At 52.7% G+C, this 24,449-nt stretch overlaps 1 protein-coding gene across 7 annotated transcripts in view; it reads left to right on the top strand.

Annotated features, from left to right (window-relative positions):
- The window catches only part of CA5A (carbonic anhydrase 5A), a 77,229-nt gene that overhangs the window by 11,047 nt on the left and 41,733 nt on the right, over positions 1-24,449 (top strand). For 2 of the 7 annotated variants that reach the window (XM_033219304.1, XM_033219306.1), the window contains exons 1-2: positions 1,273-1,514; positions 10,350-10,547. In XM_033219304.1, coding sequence (XP_033075195.1) covers positions 1,376-1,514; positions 10,350-10,547 — 337 coding nt within the window. In that variant the 5' untranslated portion in view covers positions 1,273-1,375. Of the gene's footprint in view, positions 1-1,271; positions 1,515-9,713; positions 10,245-10,349; positions 10,548-24,449 lie in introns of those variants that run through there. The other 5 variants (XM_033219309.1, XM_033219302.1, XM_033219303.1 and 2 more) reach the window with 5 other exon arrangements.

Here is a 24,449-nt window from a genome sequence, read left to right as displayed (position 1 = left end):
CCCTGGGTGAGATGGCACCACTGCACTCCACCCTGGGTGACAGAGCAAGACCCCACCTCAAAAAAAAAAAAAAAGAAAGAAAGAAAAGAAAAGAGGCTGGACGCAGAGGCTCACACCTGTAATCCTAGCACTTTGGGAGGCTGAGGTGGGTGGATTGCCTGAGCTCAGGAGTTCGAGACCAGCCTGGGGAACATAGTGAAACCCCGTCTCTACAAAAAATGCAAAAAATTAGCCGGTTGTGATGGTGTGTGCCTGTAATCCCAGCTACTCAGGAGGCTGAAACAGGAGAATCGCTTGAACCTGGGAGGCGGTGGTTGCAATGAGCCAAGATCACGCCATTGCACTCCAGTCTGCGCAGCAGAGCGAGACTCCATCTCAAAAAAAAAGAAAGAAAGAAAAAAGAAAAGAGGCCGGGTGTGGTGACTCATGCTTGTAATCCCAGCACTTTGGGAGGCCAAGGCAGGCAGATCACCTGAGGTCAGGAGTTCCAGACCAGCCTGGCCAACATGGTGAAACCCCATCTCTACTAAAAATACAAAAAATTAGCTGGGCGTGGTGGTGGGTGCCTGTAATCCCAGCTACTTGGGTGGCTGAGGCAGGAGAATTGCTTGAACCTGGGAGGTGAAGGTTATGGTGAGCCGAGATCACACCGTTGCACTCCAGCCTGGGCAACAAAAGTGAAACTCTATCTGAAAAAAAAAAAGAGAGAAAGGTAGCCCCGTTAGTATTTATGCCAAGACAGCAGGCAAGACCTGGAAGTGTGCCAAGCCACAGAGCATCTTGCTTCCAGGTAGGATGAATGAAATCGCACCTATTTTGTGGCAAGCAAGTGCTCTGTGACTTCAGGTGCCCTGGTGGGTGGACAGAAGCTGACTCCTCCCCCAGCCCGTCTACTCAGCAGCACTTTGGCCAGTCCCATTCCTGTACGTCTGAGCCTGCCAGTCCCTCCTCACGTGCACACCGTGGCTTTGTGTCTGCTATTGAGTGTCCCGGAGCCCCAAACCACAGGGTCAACACCACGAGAGAAACAGGGACTCTGCTCTCATCCGCTCGCCCCTGCCCCCCGCGTAATCCCCTGGTGCTCACACAGCCCCACCGTAAAGTTTTTCTAGCTCCCTGGCAGACTTGTGCCGCTGTTTGCCAGATCAAAGCCCAGTGACCTGAGTGGCCTGTCCCCAGCAGAGGCCACTTGTCCCTGTGGACCCATCCCATTGGGAAAGGCATGGGTTGAACTTTAACCATTCGGCTCAGGGGTTGGGATGAGTTTCTACAAAAAGAGGTGGGTACACGCCAGTCCACAGCAGTCCTGATCAACCAAGAGGACAGCAGGGAACATCACCCTCTTCAGGTTGGAGTCAGTGGGAACAGACCCAAGATGTCGGGGAGGAACGCTTGGAAGACCTTCGCTTTCTCTTTGGTGGAGCAGATGTGGGCCCCCCTCTGGAGCCGTCCGATGAGGCCAGAGCGATGGCGTTCTCAGCAGTCCTGTGCACGGCAAACCAGCACTAACACTTGTAAGTAGAGCCTCAAATTTCCCAAGATGCAACTGGATCTTTGTCTTAGCTGATGGGGTATTTTGAGATGGGAGAGGAGAGACCGTCCGAGCCAGATGGATTCAGATTTCCACTCTGTTTCTTTTTTTTTTTTTTCTTTTCTCTCTTTATTTTATTTTTTTTTTTTGAGATGGAGTCTTGCTCTGTGGCCCAGGCTGGAGTGTAGTGGTGCAATCTCAGCTCACTGCAAGCTCTGCCTCCCAGGTTCAAGCAATTATCCTGCCTCAGCCTCCTGAGTAGCTGGGACTACAGGCACCCAGCACCACATCCAGCTAATTTTTTGTATTTTTAGGAGAGATGGGGTTTCACCGTGTTGGCCAAACTGGTCTCAAACTCCTGACCTCGTGATCCGCCTGTCTCAGCCTCCCAAAGTGCTGGGATTACAGGCGTGAGCCACAGCGCCCGGCCTCTTTTTTCTTTTTTTGATGAAGTTTTGCTCTTTTGCCCAGGCTGGAGTGCAATGTCACGATCTCGACTCACTGCATCCTCTGACCCCAGGTTCAAGTGGTTCTCCTGCCTCAGCCTCCCAAGTAACTGGGACTACAGGCACCCGCCACCGCACCCGGCTAATTTTTTGTATTTTGGTAGAGACAGGGTTTCACCATGTTGGCCAGGCTGGTGTCGAACTCCTGACCTCAGGTGATCCACCCACCTCAGCCTCCCAAAGTGCTAGGATTGCAAGCATGAGCCACCATGCCCGACCACACTCCATTTCTCTTGTATTTGGTGACCTTGGGTGAATCATTTAGCCTCCATTTCAGGGGTCCTGGGGAGGGTGAGATGCTGGGAGCAGGCGGGTAGTCCGTGTTCCCATAGGACATACCGGCATGACTCACCATCCAGACCCGGTGGAATGGGCTGCGCTAACCAGTCACGATCACTCCTAAACTTTTCGGCAAAGAACGCTTTCAAGCAAACCTGTAACAAATAAACCACTCAGCCAGCTCTGCCAAGAAACTGCCCCATGCCAGCCCCTCCTGGCTGCATGGTCAGTACCTTGTGACCTCGGACGAGTCTCTTCCTCTTTCTGGGTCTCAGGTGCTTCCTCTGCAGAATGAGAGCCTGCTTTGGCAGCTGCCAAGTTCTCTTCTAACTCAGATCTTCCACACGTTCTGTGTTTGGGCCATCAAAAGAGGATGGGCTTAGGAGCCGGACCCCAGGCATGCGGTGCCACTGACACTGGCCGAGGTGGAACTTCGGCAAGTCTTCACCCCCGAGCCTCCATGTCCTCATCTCGAGATGGGGCTGGCCAGGCTTTCCAGGGTCATGGAAGGATGACGTGATGCATGTAGAAAGCCTGGCCCTCTCCAGATTCTCAGTGAGCTGCACTCATTCCCTCTGTTGGGGTCCACACCTGTGGACTGGAGTGCAGTGGTGCATCTCGGCTCACTGTGGCCTCTGCCTCCTGGGTTCCAGCGATCCTCTTGACTCACCCTCCCGAGTAGCTGAGACTACAGGTGTGCACCGCCATGCCCAACAAATTTTTGTATTTTTAGTAGAGATGGGATTTCACCATGTCAGCCGGGCTGGTCTCAAACTCCCAACCTCAAGTGATCTACCTGCCTCGGCCTCCCAAAGTGCTGGGATTACAGGCATGAGCCACCACGCCCGCCCCCATCTTTTATTCTTAATGACTGTTAAGAGTGCTAGGCGGCCTCGATTGGAACCTTGACCCTACTGCCCTATGGCTGTTGCCCCTCTGTGACTTTTCCTTTTCCTTTTTTTTTTTTTTTTTTTTTTGAGACTAATTTCAGTCTTGTTGCCCAGGCTGGAGTGCAATGGTGCGATCTCCAGCTCACCACAACCTCCGCCTCCTGGGTTCAAGTGATTCTCCTGCCTCAGCCTCCCAAGTAGCTGGGATTACAGGCATGTGCCACCACACCTGGCTAATTTTGTATTTTTAGTAGAGACGGGGTTTCTCCATGTTGGTCAGGGTGGTCTTGAACTCCCAGCCTCAGGTGATCCACCCGCCTTGGCCTCCCAAAGTGCTGGGATTGCAGGCGTGAGCCACCGTGCCTGGCTGTCCCCTCTGTGACTTTCTTAACTTCCCCCAGCCTGGGTTTTGTCGTCTGTAACAGGGGGTTGATAATGGCGCTTACTGCACGGTGTCGTTGGGAGAAGGGTCCAAGGTGGGACCTGCAAAGGCTGGGGACAGCACATGGCTCCAGGAAGCCCTTGCTCGACGCCAGCTGCTGCTGTTGCTAACACAGGCAGCGGTGGGCGCCCTGTGTCTATTAAGCATCGCCCTGTCAGTGGGCAGCAGGTAGCATCCCATTTCTTACTATGGCAACATGTCCTCTTACGTCTTGTGTTAGAGAGTCATATTCTGTATTAGCACCTAAATCCATTTACCCCGTGGTCCTCAATCTGTTCCCAGTGAACAGAGGCCTCTGCCAAATCATTTCAGAGTTCCACAAAGAGCAGAATATTCTGCCAAGCGGGGAAGATTGGAACATCATAAGGAATTCATCCTTCTATGTTGGTATCTTATTTATGGGCATTCTGAAGGTTATTTCATTTGGGAAAAGAATATTGTTATTAAAAATGATTGAAAAATCACTGGTGGTTTGGCCTTGAGAGATAAGTCAAAGAGTTACAAAACGTTCAGTGATTATTTTAGAACCAGGCATAGGGGCTCACACCTGTAATCCCAGCACTACTTTGGGAGGCTGATGTGGGAGGATGGCTCAAGGCCAGGAGTTCAAGATCAGCTTGGGCAAAACAGCAAGTACCCATCTCTTAAAAAAAAAAAAAAATTACAAAATTAACTGGACATGGTAGCGCTCACCTGTCATCCCAGCTACTCGGGAGGCTGAGGTAGGAGGATCACTGATCCCAGGAATTGGAGGCTGCAGTGAGCCCTGATCAGGCCACTGCACTCCAGCCTGGGTTACACACCAAGACCCTAAGGAAAAATAATAATTTTAGGAATCATTTAATCATGTTTTCCAGTCACGTTTCAGGGTATGCACTGGCAGTGCCCATCTATTCCTAAGTGTGTGATCAGCAACATTACATTGGTAACTTAAAATTGGCCATGGTGAAAGTATTTACACCACAGTAATTGGCAAACACTAGAAATCAAAGATTCTAATTTCCTGGGAGAATGGCATATTAAACCCCAACCAGCACACCGCTGCACATTCTTGGACATTTTACCGAGTATTTCCTGCTCAGATGTGTGTAAGTCTTCTTGGGTTTGGCTCCCCCTGGCTGAGTGTGGCTGGGCTGGACTCCCCACTCTGGTGGGTCCAGGCCTGCTCACTGCATCTCTCATCCTCCCTCTGCAGCCACCTGAGACCTGTTCTTCTCACAGCGGAGGGCAGGCACTCACAGGGCGAGGCCAGTGGTACCCGTGTATTCCAAGCTACTGCTCACGTCACGTCTGCTCATGTCCTGGTGGTCAAAGCAGGTCACCAGGTGGCCAAGCCTAGTGACAACAGGGGAGGTGATAGCTCCTCCCTTGGAGGTCAAGGGGGAAGGAACTGGAGATTTGCTGAACCATTGTCAAACCTGGAGACTGAGAATGCATCGGGGAGAGAGGGTCTCCTTCCAAACTGCCCCCATGTGAATTAGGAGCAAACCCTGGCCCCCTGGGTCTTTGATTCCATGTCTCCTGCACCGGGGCCAGGGCTTGACCCATAGGAGCACCTCTGTAAATATTTGTTGACTGATTGAAAAAGAGCATAACGTTTGTATTACCTCCCATCAGAGCCCTAGTTGAATTAGCATAGAACCCACGTTGCTGTGCACCAGGATTGGCTGTGCGGAGATTGGAAGCCGATTTAGCATTCAGGTGGCGTCACCTCCATGCAGGTGGCAATGAGCACCATCCCTTTGTTGGGTGACACACACAGAGTTCACCGCGGGTGTTTCATTGTTAGTGGGCCCGTTGGTGCAGCTCAGCAAACAGAACCTAAAAATACCCGCTCTTCCCGCGTCCTGTGTCTCTGTAAGCCAGGGAAGCCTGCGTCTCCTGCCTAGATGAGCGCCTCCTCTGTGGCATCAGTGGCTTTTGGGTTCTGTCTACATTCAGGTCTGTGCTGCTGTATTAAACTCCCCTTGCCCAGCAGGGAGGAATGGAGGCAGCGGCCGTGGGACCATGGTAGAGTGCGCTGAATCCTGCTTCCCGTTGGACGCAAGGGAGATGTGTGAGGCCTCAAAGGGGCTTTTTTTTTTTTTTTTTTTAGATGGAGTCTCCCTCTTGTTGCTCAGGCTGGGGTGCAATAGCGCAATCTCGGCTTACTGCAACCTCCACCTCCTGGGTTCAAGGGATTCTCCTGCCTCAGCCTCCCGAGTAACTGAGTAGCTGGGATGACAGGCGTGCACCACCACACCCGGCCTCTCCAAAGAAAGGCTCTTTGGAGAGAGCCCGCCGGCTCCCGCGTCCCTAGTCGTCCATCACGTGAGAGAGAACAGAACGCATCTGCAGGACCCTGCAGGGCCCACTGCTTCCCAGCGCCGGCTTTCAAGCACTTAGCGAGTTACGTGTGTGACCACGGCGTTGTGGCTGTAAAGCAGGGGCAGGAAAACGCATCTTCCCTGTCTATAACACGTGGGAAGGCATTCCAGGCCTTTACAGGTGCCAGCGAGCTGAGCTTCTCAGCAAAGCTGCTGTGATTCTACTCCCTTATTCTCCTTCCTGCAGATGCAGAAACTGAGACTGGGGGAAGGTGGTAAATAACATGCCAGGTAACTCGGAGAGTGAGTGGGGAGAGCCGGGGTTTTGGCCCACTGATGTGTCTTCCCCGCTGCACAATGAGTAAAACTTAAAAAATTACTTGGCAAGGCCCGGCGCAGTGGTTTATGCCTGTAATCCCAGCACTTTGGGAGGCCGAGGCGGGCGGATCACGAGGTCAGGATATTGAGACCATCCTAGCCAACGTGGTGAAACCCTGTCTCTACTAAAAGTACAAAAATTCCCCAGACATGGTGGTGTGTGCCTGTAACCCCAGCTACTTGGGAGGCTGAGGTAGGAGAATCGCCTGAACCAGGGAGTTGGAGGTTGCAGTGAGCCGAGATCGCACCACTGCACTCCAGCCTGGCGACAGAGGGAGACTATCTCAAAAGAAAAAGAGAGAAATTCAAAGATCTGGTAGTGGAGGGTTCCCTCCCCCTCCCTCTCCTGCCCCGCGGGGTAGCAGCAGACCCTGTCAGAGTCACCCTGTGCTCTCCACATGCCACAGTCCCCACCGCTCCCTCCTGCCCGCCCAGCCTGCCAGGGAGGGCCCGTCGCCCACAGCTGCCCTCACAACACGTCCACCTTAATAGGGAAGCCAGGCGCCCAGGTCTGATGTTGATGGGATTTCAGCCTTCAGGTTCCACTGGGGAAGGGCTTAGGGGTGTCCTCCCCACTGGTCTACAAAAAACAGGAACACTCTGGAGACCTGGGCAACAGCCTGGAGCAGCCAGAAGCTCTAGTGGAGACTCCCAGAGGCCAGGATCTTAGTTCAGACTGCAGTGAGCTTGCTGGATGTCTTGGAAAAGTGACTCCAGCCCCTGGCCCTCTGCTTTCTCATCTGTAAGGGGCAGGGCCAGTTAATCCACACTAGGGATTATTCATTCAACAAACATTCATAGTGCCAGATGCCGTCAAAGCATGGGAATGCACAGGCCAGCAAAATGACCAAGGCCCTCTTAGATTCTGGTTGACGACACAGACAGCAGACCCCTAGCAGATGTTACCAAGCATGTTGACCGAGGAGAGAAAAACCAAGAGAGAAAATTGAAATAAACAGGCACACAACCAACCTACTATCTATCATCACCATTATCTCCCATAGGACTTTTTAACACTGACGAGTAGAAAAAATGCGATTTTAGAACAAACATTCTTCTGTGATTCTGCAATTTTGTTTTGTTTTGTTTTGTTTTTGAGACGGAGTCTCGCTCTGTCACCCAGGCTGGAGTGCAGTGGCACGAACTCGGCCCACTGTAAGCTCCACCTCCCGGGTTCACGCCATTCTCCTGCCTCAGCCTCCCAAGTAGCTGGGACTACAGGCGCCCACCACCAAGCCTGGCAAATTTTTTGTGTTTTTAGTAGAGACAGGGTTTCACAGTGTTAGCCAAGATGGTCTTGATCTCCTAAACTCACGATCCTCCTGCCTTAGCCTCCCAAAGTGCTGAGATTACAGGCATGAGCCACTGCGCCTGGCTGATTCTGCACTTTTTAACTTAAACATGTATTATACATTCTACTGACCTCTGATGGTTTACTTATTAAATAACAGTTTAAAAATTTTTCAAGTTCATTAAAGAACAAAATACAGCAGTGCGCTAACCATTCAACTCGGCTGGGGAAGCATTTCCATCAGGGCTATACATTTTTTTTTTTTTTGAGACTGAATTTGCTTTTGTCATCCTGGCTGGAGTGCAATGGCGCCATCTCTGCTCACTGCAATCTCCGCCTCCCAGATTCAAGTCATTCTCCTGCCTCAGCCTCCCAAGTAGCTGGGATTACAGGCATGAGCCACTGCACCTGGCTAATTTTTGCATTATTAGTAGAGACAGGGTTTTAGCATGTTGGCCAGGTTGGTCTCAAACTCCTGACCTCAGGTGATCCACCCACCTCGGCCTCCCAAAGTGCTGGGATTATAGGCGTGAGCCACCGCGCCCAGCCAGAGCTATCCATCTTTATCCTTGTTTTCTAGACTTCTGCTGGACACACCCTTTGACCCAGCAATTCTGTGGTTAGGAGTTTGTAAGAAAAAAATAATCCAGATGAGATACAGAGAAAGAACAGCAACTTCATCACAGCTTTAACTGCAAGAACTTGGAAATAACCTAAATATCATCACCAAATAATGGATTTTAAAAATTGTGTCATAATTGTACAATGTAAATGTATCACCATTAAAAAGAATTGTATATATATTTTTTTATTGACAAAATGAGTTCACAATATTAAGTGAAAAAAGGCAATTTACAAAATAATATACATAGTAAAAACCTTGTTCATTAAAATAAAAAATCCTCGCCTGGTGTGGTGGTACACACCTCTAATCCCAGCACTTTGGGAGATGCCTGACTCACTTTGGGAGAGGCAGGAGAATCGCTTGAGGCCAGGAGTTTGAGACCAGCCTGGGCAACATAGTGGGACATTGTCTCTACAAAAAATGAAAAAGTTAGCCAGGCATGGTGGTGTTTACCTGTAGTCCCAGCTGCTCGGGAGGCTGAGGTGGGAGGATCACTTCAGCCTGGGTGTTCGAGGCTGTTGTGATTGGCACCACTGCACTCCAGCCTGGGTGGCATAGTGAAACCTGATCTCAAAAAAAGACTATTCCAGGGCCGGGCATGGTGGCTCAAGCCTGTAATCCCAGCACTTTGGAAGGCCGAGATGGGCGGATCACGAGGTCAGGAGATCGAGACCATCCTGGCTAACACGGTGAAACCCCATCCCTACTAAAATATACAAAAAACTAGCCGGGCAAGGTGGCGGGTGCCTGTAGTCCCAGCTACTCGGGAGGCTGAGGCAGGAGAATAGCATAAACCCGGGAGGCGGAGCTTGCAGTGAGCCGAGATGGCGCCACTGCACTCCAGCCTGGGTGACAGAGCAAGACTCAGACTATTCCATTTAATTCCCTTTAAGAGCCTGAGCCGGTTTAGCTCAGGCCTGTGAAGGTGAGGACAGGAGCCGCAGGGCATGCCAGGCCTCTGGGGTGACGTCCACAGACAAGGGGACTCTGTAGACTCTGTATTTGGAAGCTGCTCTCAGGTTTTGAGAGCAGGATATCCCAAGGAGGCTTCAGACCCTGTCTCTTAAAGAAAAAAAAAAAAAAAAAAAAATCCAGCTCTGTCTTCGAATGAGGCTTTGCACAGAGAATAGGCGGGGCAGGCACACACCGTGGGGCGCGATCATGGACAGCTGCTGCTTCACTCATAAACTTTTCTGCTTTTCTTTTTGGAGACAGAGTCTCTGTCCCCCAGGCTGGAGTGCAGTGGCGTGATCTTGGCTCACTGCAACCTCCACCTCCTGAGTTCAAGCCATTCTCCTGCCTCAGCCTCCCGAGTAGCTGGGATTATAGGCACCTGCCACCACACCCAGCTTATTTTTATATTTTCAGTGAAGATGGGATTTCACCATGTTGGTCAGGCTGGTTTCAAACTCCTGAGCTCAGGTGACCCGCCCGCCTTGCCTCCCAAAGTGGTGGGATTACAGGCGTGTGCCACTGTTCCTGGCCTCTCAACTGTTTTTGATTAGTGGTTCTTACTTTAAAAAGGACAATCGAAGCAGTTTGAAATGAGCCTCGAGGAAGTGGGTAGAGGGGCTGCCCCTCCGCTTAATTTTCTCCACGCCAAGGTTTCATTTCCTCCTTGCCAGAGGGCGTGGAGGGTAAGACTTCCAAAGCAGCTCCAGTTTCCACAGGACCCATTAGGTGGGATTCCTGTGAGTAGGAAGGGAGGTTTCAAACCCTTCCGGAGAGACAAGAGCCCCACTGCACTCAGCCTACCTTCTGGACAGCGCCCTCCTCCGTCCACCTGCCCTCCCCAAGGTCTCTCCGTACTTCTGGCCACTCTGTGACGACGGCAACACAGAAGTCAAAAACCCATCAACACGGGCAGCACGGGCCGAGAGGGAGTTGCTTCCGGGTGGGAAAGAAAGTCCCCAGGTGATGCGGAAAAGAGAGGAGAAGGCGAACACCCTGCGGGTGCATGTCCAGCTGCCCAGGGGCCCCCACGTGCCAGTTTCCCGTGAGCCGAGACCTGTGGGGTCTCGTGTGGCCGGGTTTCTGCCCTGTCCATCCCAAACACAGGATGAAGCTGATGCCTCACTCAGGGTCTCCTCTCTCCCCGCAGTGCACCCACTCCGGACGGGCCCAGTCTCCATGGCAGGGGGCACCCGGCAGTCTCCCATCAACATCCAGTGCAGGGACAGCATCTACGACCCCCGGCTAAAGCCACTCAGGGTCTCCTATGATGCAGTATCCTGCCTGTACGTCTGGAACACTGGCTACCTCTTCCAGGTGGAATTTGATGATGTCACCGAGGCATCAGGTAAGTGCCAGCTGGGGCTCGAGGCCTTTCTCCTTTCCTGTCGTTCTGGGAGCAGGATCGGGGTCTTCGCGGAGTAGAGGGAGGAGAGCAGGAAGGGGGAGGACACACCCGGGGGATGGTGCGAAGGTTCTCGAGGGGACCGGAGCCTGGTGCTCACTTTACAGATGAGAATGCCGCCAGCACCTGCACGCACACAGGTGCACCTAGCAAAGAAAAACCCCGTCCCGCAGGGCTCGCTCTGCAGGGGTTGGAAGACACAAGCTAAGCGAAATGCGAACACTTTGCACGTCGGAAGAGGAACTCAGAACAGGGTGGAGGACAGAAAGCAGTGGTGGCTGTGACGCCCACACTGGCCTTGATAATCTAGGCAGAGGCCTGCAAGGGAGTTGGGCCCACAGCAGGGCCGGGCTGTCGGGAGCCTGGAAATGAGACCACTGCAGGCTTGAGCAGGTGGTGACCTGGCCAACCTTTATTTTATTTATTGAGATAGTCTTGCTCTGTCCTTCAGGATGGAGTGTGTGGTGCAATCTCAGCTCGCTGCAACCTCTGTCTCCTGGGTTCAAGTGATTATTCTGCCTCAGCCTCCGGAGTATCTGGGATTACGGGTGGCTGCCGCCATGCCCGGCTAATTTTTGTATTTTTTTTTAGCAGAAATGGGATTTCACCATGTTGGCCAGGCTACTCTCGAACTCCTGACCTCAAGTGATCCGCCCACCTTGGCCTCCCAAAGTGCTGGACTTGCAAGCATGAGCCACCACGCCCAGCCCTGGCTGACCTTTTAAATGGACCCCCCAGCTGCTGTGAAGGACAGACTGAGGAGGCGCCTGGAGAGGAGCAGGGGTTAAATAGGAGGCGGTCCGGGGAGTTGCAGGTGGGAGACGGTGGTGGAGGAACGGGGTGGGCTGGGAGGTGACTTGAGAGGTCCTGGAAGCCACCGAGCCCTTACTGGGTTCCAGCGCTTGGCCAAGGGCTTCTGCAGATCATCTCATCAAACCTTCACCATGATTCTCGGAAGTTCCAGGAGGATGCTCTGAGGTTTGAGAAGGTTCTCTCTATGCCTATTATGTTTGCATTTTTATCAGGGTGGCTGTCAGGTCCTACCTGGTGTTTTCCCAGCACCAGCTGGTGGCACTGTAAGCCGCCTTCATGCCGAACACCTGCTCTCCCTCCTGCTGCGAGTCTGGAATTGGGCCACGTGCTGGGTATCAGGTGCCTATGTGAACAGCTCCCAATAAACCCTTGGGCATTGAGTCGCTAGTGAGCTGCCCTGGTACAGAACATGTCACATGTGTTGTCGCTGCTGGTTTAGGGGAGAATTAAGTCTGTTCTGTGTGTCTCCCCTGGTGAGGACTCCAGAAGCTCCTGCCTGGAGTCCTCCAGATACAGCCCAGGCACCTCTTCACGTGGCTGATCTCACTCTGCGTCCTTCTGCTGAATGTAGCTTAGCTCTGAGGGTGGCTCTGTGCTGGACCCAGTGACTCTTCCTGGGGAATCATCAAACCCGGGGGCCCCGACGCAGCCGCAGCCCCACGTCCTCTCCGGCAGGCATCCCATCTGCCTCCTCCCGGGTGCGTCCCACATGCCTGGGGATCTTACTTTGAGCCAATACCCAGCCCTCAGTTGCTGGAGCATCAGGCACCCAGCTAATGTCCTCACCAAGACCTCATGCAGTGGGGAGCAGGAGGCGCCAAGGGAATCCTGATACTACTAGGAGGAGGAAGGTATGTGGACGGACCCCCTTTAAAAGCACTGCCAGGCTGGGCGAGCTGGCTCATGCCTGTAATCCCAGCACTTTGGGAAGCCGAGGTGTGTGGATCGCCTGAGGTCAGAAGTTCAAGACTAGCCTGGCCAACATGGTGAAACCCCGTCTCTACTAAAAATACAAAAATTAGGCGGTGGCGCACAGCTGAGGTTCCAGTTACTGGAGGGGCTGAGGCAGTAGAATCGCTGGAACCCAGGAGGTGGAGTTTGCAGTGAGCAGAGACTGAGCCACTGCACTCCAGCTTGGGCGACAGAGTGAGACTCCATCTCAAAAAAAAAAAAAAAGCGCTGCCATCCATGAATAGCAGCATGGCACAAAACAGAAGCCACTAGAGAGAGTATTGCGGGACCCTCATTTTATGTAAGAAGAAATGGAGGCTTAGAGAAGGGGCGACTGCCAAGGGTGAGTGACCCAGTGCGAGGAGCTGGCTTCCGTTCTGACTGCAGATTCTAGCCCGTCACCAACTCACTTCTCGCCAAGGGCTTCACTTGCAAAACTGCAGTCTTTCAACGGTCGTGGGAGACACAAACCAGTCCCCATTTTACAGATGCGAAAAAGGAGGCTTGGGGAACTCCTTGGTCAGAGGCCACAGAGGCCTCCCAATGGGACTCTGTGCTCTGCAAAGAAGGGAATCTGGGGAGCAGGCACCCTTAAAGAATCTGCATCCAACATCCACAAAAATCCAGCAGGAGGCCACCAGGAGCTGAGCTCCATGCAGAGAGGAAGCACCAGCACCCTGGGTGAGGCCAAGGTCACAGTCCGTCCCCAGGAGAGCCGGCAGCCGGCCAAGGGCCCAGATGGGCCTCTGGCTCAAGCCCAGCAGAGGCTGTGTCCAGTAGGCCTTGAGGTCTGCGCAGGAGGCCCGTCCCTCACCCCCCAGGGCAAGAACAAGAACTGTTGGCAGTGGCGCAGGGACATCTCTGCGGTGCTTTAAGGGCACACTTGTTATTTTTTGTTTAGCTAGTGGCAGCATGTGTGCCTTGGAACCTAGATGTTTCTGTATTCCCAAGGGAACTCAGGCTCAGGTTTTAGGCTGGAAAACAAGAAAACCGCAGATGGTAATTATCCCCCAGGATCACAAGTCAAAGCCTGCTTTAGGTCAACAATCTCCACCTTTGTGCCTGTCTGTGTGGCACACCCTCTCCAGAAACAGCCTCGCAACTTTCCCTGGGACCTCCCCTTCCCCACTGCACCTGGTCCTGGCGAGGATATTCACATCAGTGAATAAAATGCTAATTTTAGTGGGGGGCTGACAGACAGTTCTCACACACCAGTGTGCATCAACATCTCCTGGAGAGTGTGTTAGAGCACACACTCCTGTTAGAGCACACACTCCTGTCAGCCCAGCCCGGCGGCTCACACCTGTAACCCCAGCACTGTGATAGGCCAAGGCGGGAGGGTCACGAGACTGCATCTCTACAAAAATAAAAATAAAAATAAATTAGTAGGACGTGGTGGTGCATGCCTGTGGTCCCAGCTACTCGGGAGGCTGAGGCAGGAGGCTTCAGCCCAAGAGGTTGAGGCTGCAGTAACCTGGGATTGTGCCACTTAACTCCAGCCTGAGCAACACAGCGAGATCCTGTCTCTCAAAACACATACACACACACACACAAGAACACAACCTGTGCTTCCTCTAGACATTCTGACTTGGCAGGTGCAAGGCAGAGCCAAGAATCTCACGCCAGCAGGCTCCCAGGTGCCGCTGATCCCGACAGTCCGTGGTTTTGTAAGGGCATCTGCTGTGTTGCTGGCTTGGCCTCCATCCTCCTGCCTCCTGGGTCCAACGTTCTTGTTTTCCTTGGGAGCCCATCTCCAACTCCCATTCACAGGGTCCAGAGACAGGAGTGGGTGGGGACCTGGGTGTGGCCTCTCAACAGCCTTGTCACTGGCTGCAGCAATTGGGCCAGGCATGGGCACGTGACTCAAGACCAGCCAATGAGAGCCAAGGAGTTTTTTTCTAGGACGTATTTAAAGAGATTATTTCCGTGGCTGGGCAAAGGTCAGCTGTGCCCCACAGCAGGTGAGGGCCGTCCTGAGAAAGTGTCCACGCGGGAAGGCAAAGCCAAGAAGGGGAGAAATCAAGGCCCAAGCCAATTTCAGGGCCTCTGAATGTAGCTGTACCTGAAACGCAGTTAACCCCTGTACTAATAAGCCTCTTTTTAAAATCAGTTTAAGTTCCTATCACTTGCTTCCAAGAGTCCTGATACAAGCAAACAAATAAAAGTGGCCAGGTACGGTGGCTCATGCCTGTAATCCCAACACTTTGGGAGGCTGAGGCAGGTGGATTGCTTGAGGTCAGGAGTTCGAGACCAGCCTGGCCAACATAGTGAAAGCCCATCTCTACTAAAAAATACAAACATTGACCGGGCATAGTGGCTTAAGCCTGTAATCCCAGCACTTTGGGAGGCCGAGGCGGGTGGATCACCTGAGGTCAGGAGATCGAGATCAGTCTGACCAACATGGAGAAACCCCATCTCTACTAAAAATACAAAAGTAGCCAGGCGTGGTGGTGCATGCCTGTAATCCCAGCTACTCGGAAGGCTGAGGCAGGAGAATTGCTTGAACCTGGTAGGCGGAGGTTGCAGTGAGCCGAGATTGTGCCTTCACACTCCAGTCTGGGTGACAAGAGTGAAACCCAGTCTCAAAAAAAAAGTAAAAATACAAAAATTAGCTAGGTGTGGTGCCAAGCACCTGTAATCCCAGATACTGGGGAGGCTGAGGCAGGAGAATCACTTGAACCTGGGAGGTGGACGTTGTGAGTCGAGATCACGCCACTACACTCTAGCCTGAGCAACAAAGTGAGACTTAGTCTCAAAAATAAAATAAAATAAAATGTGACTAAATTGGCCAGGCACAGTAGCTCACACCTGTAATCCCAGCACTTTGGGAGGCAGAGGCGGGTGCATCACCTGAGGTCGGGAGTTTGAGACCAACCTGGCCAACATGGGTAAACCTTGTCTCTACTAAAAATACAAAAATTAACCGAGTGTGGTGGTGCACACCTGTAGTCCCAGCTACTGGGGAGGCTGAGGCAGGAGAATTGCTTGGACCCAGGAGGCGGAGGTTGCAGTGAGCTGAGATCGCACCACTGCACTCCAGCCTGGGCGACAGAGTGAGACATTGTCTCAAAAAAAAAAACAAAAAAAAACAAAACAAACAAACAGAAAAAACAGTGACTAAACTGAGAGCAAAGAAATGGAAAGGAGAGAACAGGAGGATCGTCAGTTTTAATCCTTTTACTGTGTGCTCAAATGTAATTTGGCTGCAGGTGGGGTCTATGCAGACCCTGGGCGAGGGGTGAGTTGGCTATGGCCTGTTTAACTCCACCTGTGCTGACTGCAGCTCAGCCTTGTCCTCACTCCGTGAGTCAGCCTTGTCCTCGCTCCGTGAGTCAGCCTTGTCCTTGGGGAAGCTGGGCCTGGTGCAGCTTTCAGAAGTGGTCCCAGGTAAGCCCGGCCCTCCTGAGTCCATGGGTGGGGAATGCTGGTACAGGCCTAGCAGCTGGCTTTCCGGGGCTGGGTGGAGGGACAAAAGCGGTCATGTGTGGTGTTCGCCACTTTCCGTGGTACAAACATTCCTGCACGGCCGAGTTCAGGATTCCAAGGTACAGTCACTGATGGTGGAGTTGGGAAGAGATTTGCACAGTCAGCTCCAGAGTCAGCATGAGCCATCTCCCACTCGTCACTGCCCCCTGCCTTCCTCCCTCTTGTCCCTGCAGCCTGGGATCTCACTGCTGCTCTCCAAGTGAGGAATTCCATGAAGACTTCTTAAGACTTCTTTTTGGTTGTACCTGGCAGAACCCCACCTCAAACTGGCATAAGCAAAGAAGGGGGAGATTTGCCGGCTCTGATCCTAAAGAGTCTGGGCTGCAACCGGGTGCCCGGGTCGATGACTGCCAGGGCTCTGAGTGCTCCCCCAGTCTCTGCTTTCCTCCGAGTGCTCCCCCAGGCTCCGCTGTCCTCCGAGTGCTCCCCCAGGCTCTGCTTTCCTCCGAGTGCTCCCCCAGGCTCCACTGTCCTCCGAGTGCTCCCTCAGGCACCCCTTTCCTCCGAGTGCTCCCTCAGGCTCCCCTTTCCTCCGAGTGCTCCCCAGACCCTGCTTTCCTGAGCGCTCCCCCAGTCTCTGCTTTCCTCTGAGGGCTCCCCCAGGCTCTGCTTTCCCCAGGGGACACTCATGGGGGTTCCCCGATGGGGTGAAGGCAGCCGCCCGAGGCTATGACTTGGCCTCCAGTGGAGCGATGTCTCCTCTTTCCCGGCAGTTCCAGCCACCATCCCACGGCTGATTCTCAGGGGCCCGGCTTTGGCCGCTTGTCTGGCCAGCCCGAGGGTGACCCTGCCCGGAGCAAGGTGTGTTCGGAGAGTGGACAGCAGCACTCCCGCAGGACAGCTGAGGATGCTGCTCCCAGAGTGAGGATGGGGCACCCTCCTCACTGGACGTGCGCCCTTGCTGTGGACCCCAAGCTGACCTCGGCCCCTCCCTGACTCGGTAGCTCTCAGGTCCAAGGCCACTGCCACTGTCTGTCTCCCAGGGTCAGCCTCTGACCTTGTCCCGACCTCACTTTTGGCTTCTCCACCAGCTTCACATCTGCTCAAAGGATCTCGCCACTTCCTGCCACAGACCAAAAGAAGGATCTGGTGTCTCTCCCAGGCCATGGAAATGAGCTGGGTCATCCCTCCTTTGGCTCCCGTCCACACGGGCCAATCTGGTTTCACTTTATTTGTCATTTTCTCCAAAACCCAGTTTCCTTTTTCTTTCTCTCCTACTCAGCTTCACATGCTCCCGGTCCCCTCCGCATCTCTGCAGCCGATTTTTCCAGGTTCTCGGTCCTCTGCTTCGCGGATTTTCTGTCCTCTTTGTTCACCCAGATTGGGAATCAGGACCCTACGGGGACAGAGGGAATGAGAACCTCAGATGAAGGACAGGTAGGGCTAGAGAAAGGTTTTCAGAGAGAAACAGAGAAGAATAAGATGAAAACACAGCAAACCCTGGATGGAAGGAGGGGCAGTGCCGGTGAGAGGAAAGGAAGGGAGCAGACGAGGTGCAGACAACTGTGCACAGACAGGCTCCGGAGGCCTGGACCACACCGTGGCAGGGCCAGAAACAAAGCAGAAGAAATGGAGAGGCCAAGGAAATTTCTGTCTGCGGACACTGCCAGCAGTTTTCCTAGGAGCTGGGGGTGCCAGCACTAGGAGCGAGCACAGGCCAAGGATGATGAGTAGCAGAGGTGGCGGCAAAGGCTCTTTCCAGGGAATGTGTATGGCCTTGAAGGCCAAGGAGGAAAAGCTGTGGGGGACAGGGGGTGGGGAGGAGCAAAGCGGATGGAGGAAGGAAGGGGGAGAGGAGAGGTGCCAGTCGCAAAGGAAAACAGCAGCTGGATCCACGTGCTGCCACACTGTGCCTGTCCCACCTCGAATGCCCTCACAGAGAGCTCAGCTCATTCCCTAAAGGTGCGGGAGGGCCCAGCTCATTGGGCAGGGCTGTGTGAAGTGCTTGGCACTGTTCTGGGAGAATTAAGCATTTAGTAGACAATAGCTTCCTTCAAAATAAATCCAAACGAGGCCTGAGAGCCCGGGGTTGGGGGGTGGGTGCCTGCCGGGCTGTCCCGGTGAGAGGAGGAGGCTCTAGGAACATTTTGGCTCCTCTGGTGGGACACAAATTGGCAGCTCCAAGATGAGAGGCAGGGGAAGAGTGAATTCCTTGGAGGGGAATCCTGGCACTGTCAGGACTGGGACTGTGGCTGTGCGGTTCAAGGACGACCCCTGGACTGAGATGAAAGGATGTGACCATCATGCTTATATCCTGGGAAAGTTATTTGTCATTGCAAATTCATAAACTGGCAGTCTAGCGCCTAAAACGACTACGTGTGTGCATGTGTGTGTGCATGTGTGTTTGTGTGTGTTTTCCTGTGCATGTGTGCATGTGTGCATACATGTGTGTATACATGTGTGTGTGTTCCTGTGCATGTGTGCATGTGTGTGTATGTGTTCGTGTGTGTGTGTGCGTGTGTGCACATGTGCACTGTGTGAGCACGTGTATATACATGTGTGCATGTGTGTTCGTGTGTGCACATGTGTCATGTGTGCATGTGTGCACACGTGTGTTTTCATCTCCATTCTATATGTAGCTCCTGTTCCTTCCCTCAGGACTGGGTGTGAATATTTTGGGGGAAGTTAGGTAGAAGTCAGTGTCCAGTCTCTCTGCAGATGTTTTCTGTGCTTTTTTGGTCCTTGAGACTGAAAAATGAAAATGTACCAAACAGCTTCCAAAGTTTACCTGTTAGAGATTTGGCCACTGGGGAGCCACTGTTCCTGTTCTTGCTCAATTCCAATTCCAAATTCCCAGGGCAGTGACTCTGATTGGCCCAGCCCTGCACTAATTAGGAGCGGGACTGAGGAAGGGGCTCCGATTGGTCCAGCATGGTTTGAGTGCCCATCCCTGTCCAATCAACTGTGGCCAGGGGTGGGATCATGTTGGACGAAATGTCAGGCAGTGGAGCCACTATTGTTATCATTTGGATCCAAAAGCCCATTTCTAATCGTCCAGCTTCCCGGATGCTTCCCAGGTGCACGGTGACCCCTGTGTGCTGTGTGGTCTTTTATAGGGACAAAGGATCAATCAAGACAGGGAAACCCCTGCTCCCAAGGAGCTTGTGTTCTTGTGGGATAAGAAAATTAGTAAACATTAATTAGTAAATAGGTACTTCTCTATGCAAGTTTACAGAAAAATAAACAAATATGTACATAAGAAAGAAGATGGTTTTGGATAGCAATAAGTGCTATGATGAAAATGAAACCAGGTGATGGGCCAGAGATGACTCCACTGAGGGAGGTTGTGAGCGTTGCACAACATGGTCAGAAAAGACCCCGCTGGACCCAAGTCCCAGCTGGTAAGAAAGTGTCAGCTTCGTGACAGTGGGGAGAAGCATTCCCGCATCACCGTTTTAAAATACGAGCATCCTAAATATTACACAAACCATACTTATGCTAAATATTTGGGATCTACACTAAAATGTATTGCTTTCTTTGCAATTCAAACTTAATTGGGAGTCCTGTGTCTTCTCTGAGGACTATTCTCTAACTGAAGCTGCAAGTCCAAGGGCCTGGGCAGAAACAAGCCTGGCAGGTTCAGGGAACAGGCAGAGTGGCTGAGTGTAGGAGAGTGTGGAGGGAGTGGACTGAGGATGCCGAGAGGGCTTATGCCAGTGGGTCAGTCTTTGTGGTAATATTCACAGGCCAGGGATGTAATTTATTTATTTTTTTTTTTTTTTGAGATGAGGCCTTGCTCTGTGGCCCAAGCTGAAGCACAGTGGCGTGACCTCAGCTCACTGCAGTCTCCACCTCCTGGATTCGAATGACTCTCCTGCCTCAGCCTCCCAAGTAGCTGGGATTACAGACATCTGCCACCATGCCCAGCTAATTTTTGTATTTTTAGTAGAGACAGGGTTTTGCCGTGTTGGCCAGGCTGGTCTCAAACTCCTAAGCTCTGGTGATCCGCCCACCTTGGCCTCCCAAAATGTTGGGATTACAGGTGTGAGCCACCATGCGTGGCCTAGGGATGTAATTTAGCAAGTAGCTGTTTTATATGGTTTGTCTGTGTCCCCAGCAAATCTCATCTTGAATTGTAGCAGTTCCCCCATACTGTTCTCGTCGTAGTGATTAAGTCTCACAAGATCTGATGGGTTTTTTGTTTGTTTGTTTGTTTGTTGTTCATTTGTTTGTTTTTTGTGACAGAGTCTCTCTGTCGCCCAGGCTGGAGTGCAGTGGTGTGATCCCGGCTCACTGCAACCTCTGCCTCCCAGGTACGAGCGATTCTCCCGCCTCAGCCTCCTGAGTAGCTGGGATTATAGGTGTGTGCTACCATGCCTGGCTAATTTTTGTATTTTTAGTAGAGACGGGGTTTCACCATGTGTGCCAGGTTAGTCTTGAACTCCCGACCTCAAGCTATCCACCCACCTCAGCCTCCCAAAATGCCGGGATTACAGGTGTGAGCCACTGCACCCTGCCAATCTGATTTTTTTTTTTTTTTTTTTTGAGACGGAGTCTCGCTCTGTCACCCAGGCTGGAGTGCAGTGGTGCAATCTCAGCTTGCTGCAAGCTCCGCCTCCTGGGTTCACGCCATTCTCCTGCCTCAGCCTCCCGAGTAACCCCTTTCTCTTAGTTCTCACTCTCTCTCACCTGCCGCCATGCAAGACATGACTTTCGCCTTCTGCCATGATTATGAGGCCTCCCCAGCCATGTGGGACTGTGAGTCCATTCAACCTCTTTTTCTTTGTAAATATCCTAGTCTTGGGTATGGCTTTATCAGCAACATGAAAACAGACTAATACACTGTTGTTACTTATTAAATGTTACTGGCTTATTTTGAAAAAAAAAAAAAAAGAAAGAAAAGCTTACCAAATACATGTGGTTATGAGAAGGGACCAGAAAGTAACACTGGGAGTAAAAATATCAGTAACTATGTTTACTGGGTGGTGACGGCATAAACAATAGTTTTACCTTTTTTTTTTTTTTTTTGGAGATAGGATCTTGCTCTGTCGCCCAGGCTGCAGTCAGTGGTGCAATCACAGCCCACTGCAGCCTCGACTTCCTGAGCTCAATTGATCCTCCCAGCTCAGCCTCTTGAGTAGCTGTGTCTACAGGTGTGAGCTACCAAAAAAAAAAAATTATTTTTGACACAGGATCTGGCCCTGTTGCCCAGGCTGACATGCATCTGGGCTCACTGCAAGCTTCTCCTGAGCTCAAACCATCCTCTCACCTTAGCCTCCCAAGTAGCTGGGACTACAGGCTCACTCTACCACACCCAGCCCCGTTTTTCCTCGGTAAATGTCATTCTACAGTACTGTGGGTACATCACTTTTTCAATATGAAGTTTTCTTTGGAAGTTTATAAATCCAGTTTGGGCCTCGGAGGAAAGCAGTCAGTGATAGAAATTTTGTGACTCTGAGTGAGTCTGGTGGAGCTTCGAATTTTAGATTGTTTCCCAGGGACCGCTGCAGACACAAAGCCCTGACTGCGGGACCCCGGATGACAAAAGTGATCAAAGGTGACTGTGGTCGGACGTGCGCTGCAGTGCGAGTTGAGGTTTCATCGAGCCTCGTTCAGTGGCTCCCGGGGCAGTTGTGCGGATGAAGGGGGCCACGTCTGTAAAGCGCTCAGGATGGAGCTGGTGGTGGGGCGGCCACGCTGGCCACGTCGCTCACACCCCGCACCGTCACCTCGGTGCCCTGCGTTTTCCTTGGCTCCTCTGTGGATTAATTCTCGTTCTGAGGACAAGGGAGGCTGAGGTTTCATCTCAGGTCTGTTCCCGGCTCGTTGCTGTGCTTCTCTGTGCCCGTCCCCTCCCCTGACAAGGGGAATGAGAACCCTGCCTGGGGAAACGCTCTGGGGACGGTGGCCCGCGACTCCATCCCAGCCCCTCCCATGCCCAGCCGCCAGCCACGCTGAGGTCCTGACCACCTTGTGGACCGCCCGGTCCTCCAGCCCCACACCCACCCCCGCGTCCTCCCCCCTGCTCTTCCCTGGTTCCCTCGTGTTGCTCTGTGCCAGCAGCTGAGCCCCCGTGCCCACCCACTGTAACTGCACCTTCCCTCCCTCCTGGCTTCCCTGCTGCGTTGCTCCCCTGCAGGGGCCAGTGAGTGGCCCTAGCTGTGTTCAGACGGCTCTGTGCCTCCTCCTCCCACCCCAGTTCCTCAGCCTTGGAGACAGACGGGGGTGCCGTGGGGCTAAATGGCGCTCCAAGCTCGTGGGGCTGGGGGTCCGCATCTGCACCTGCCGCGTGGTTAGCACCCACTGAGCGTCTGGGTCAATTTGCCATCGCCCCACCCCTCAGTGCCGTGGGCGGTTGCCTGACGAAACGCTGCACTTAATAGAAATCACTGTGGACGGAGGAGATAGACAGTGATGAGCTCAAGACCAGCCGGCAACCCCATGAGGTGGTAACGCCCACCGTGGTCACCCATGACTTCCTCTCGCCACTGCTCGGAGCTCCTGCAAAGCCACAGGCAACAAAGGAACATTTCTGCTCCATACGACAAGCTCCTATTGTAAATCGGTGACGTGGCTGCCGTTTTCTCTCGGCAAATATTGAGCAAACCCTGACTGTGCCAGGTGATGTGCTGGGTCCAAAAACCTTCCCAGAAGCAGCCCTGGCACTCACGGAGATCCAGCTAGGAAGTCCAGGAAAAGGTCACTGGGGAGAAAAACGACATCAAGCACAGTGAGATGAACGTGCTGCCGTAGCTCCCCACGCCTCTCGTAGTGGATGTCACTCACACTTCCTGGTGCCCTCCCAGATGACCCCTCGTGGGCTACTACACACGGCTGCATCTGGCAAGAGCAAACAAGGATGATCTACTCACCAAGCCTGCAAGGCTGGTGTGCAGGACAGGCCAGCTACGCTTCCCAGGTGTGTACAAAACCAGGGACGAGTCAGTGACCGGGAGGGTGAGGTGCTAGGGCAGTGTGGGGTGGAGGAGGAGGGAGGGGAGCTGAGTGTGGACTCTTTGTATTGGAGAGGAAGGGAGGGCCATGGTGCAGAGAAAGAACAGAGATTTCAAAGGAGCTACGGTGGAGACCCACAGAAGAGGAATGCTGAGGTTTTTCTGTCTGAAATGCTGAACAGACTCTAGCACATGCAGAACAGCCCACCACGGCAAGCTGCAGGATTCTTCCGGGCTTTTAACAGTGGTCTTGTAAAAAAAATTAGCTGGGCATAGTGGTCCCAGCTACTCATGAGGCAGAGAGGGGAGGATGGCTTGCGCCCAGGAGGTTGAGACTGCAGTGAGCCATGATCGCACCACTGCACTCCAGCCTGGGTGACAGAATGAGATCCTGTCTCAAAAAAAAAAAAAAAACCAGACTGGAACATTCAAAACCTGTTGATGGGCCAGGTGTGGTGGCTCACACCTATAATTCCAGCACTTTGGAAGGCCAAGGCAGGCGGATCACTTGAGGTCAGGAGTTTGAGACCAGCCCGGTCAACATGGCGAAACCCTGTCTCTACTAAACACACAAAAATTAGCCAATTGTAGTGGTGCATGCCTGTAATCCCAGCTACGCGGGAGGCTGAGGCAGGAGAATTGCTTGAAACTAGGAGGCAATGAGCCAAGATTGTACCACTGCATCCAGCGTGGGTGCAGAGTGAGACTCTGTCTCAAAAAAACAAAACTAAACAAAAACCCTGTTGGTGTTTGTTGGCAAAGGCCTTCCTTTCACCACCACCAGCGCTGACCCCGTTGCCCCTCCAATCCCATCTCCCGCTGTCCCTGACAACATCTCTGCTGGCTGGTGCTTCCACCTATTCTGTCGTGGTGGCTGCTGTCACCAGGGTCCTTTCCACTGGTCATCCCTTTCTGCCTGCAACCGCCATTATCTTCACCTGACAATCAGAAAAACTCATCTTCAGGGCTGAAATGCCGCTTCCATAGAGGTGTCCCCAGCAAGTTTACGGCCCCAAAGCCCGCGCCTTCACCTCCCAGACACACAGCTTTTTATCTCCACCACCGTGTGCCCCTCCTGGATTCCAAGCTCTGCAAGGGCAAGTCTGAGCCCACAGCCCCCTCCCTCTGTCCCCCATACTGAGCGTGGTGCCTGGCACACGGGAGAAACTCAGTGGATGTTGTCGGATGAATGAGGGACTTTTCTTCTTTTGTGCTAGCATGGCTGGCAAAGCCCCTTCTCATGGACATGAGAAGACATGTCTTCTCAAGACATATTTATCTTTCGACATCTTTACGTGCAGGTCTTACCTTGAAACTCATGGTATCTGTTTCCGGGGACTGCAGATCTCTGCCATGGTGAGATGATGGCGATGGCAATGATGATAGCGATTTTATTTTATTTTACTGTTTATTTATTTATTGAGATGGAGTCTCACTCTGTCACCCAGGCTGGAGTGCAGTGACGCGATCTCGGCTCACTGCAACCTCCACCTCCTGGGTTCAAGCGATTCTCTCACCTCCACCTCCCAAGTAGCTGGGATTACAGTCGCATGCCACCTCGCCCAGCTAATTTTTGTATTTTTAGTAGAGACGGGGTTTCACCATGTTGCCCAGGCTGGTCTCAAACGTCTGACCTCAAGTGACTGCTCACCTCAGCCTCCCAAAGTGCTGGGATTCGTACGCCACCGCGCCTGGGTGATGA

The sequence above is a fragment of the Trachypithecus francoisi genome, unplaced genomic scaffold (genome assembly GCF_009764315.1).
Source record: "Trachypithecus francoisi isolate TF-2019V2 unplaced genomic scaffold, Tfra_2.0 Lachesis_group10, whole genome shotgun sequence".
In the NCBI taxonomy this organism is placed as follows: Eukaryota; Metazoa; Chordata; class Mammalia; order Primates; family Cercopithecidae; genus Trachypithecus; species Trachypithecus francoisi.
Note: the sequence above shows the minus strand (reverse complement) of the source record. Positions and strands in the feature narration are given on the sequence as shown.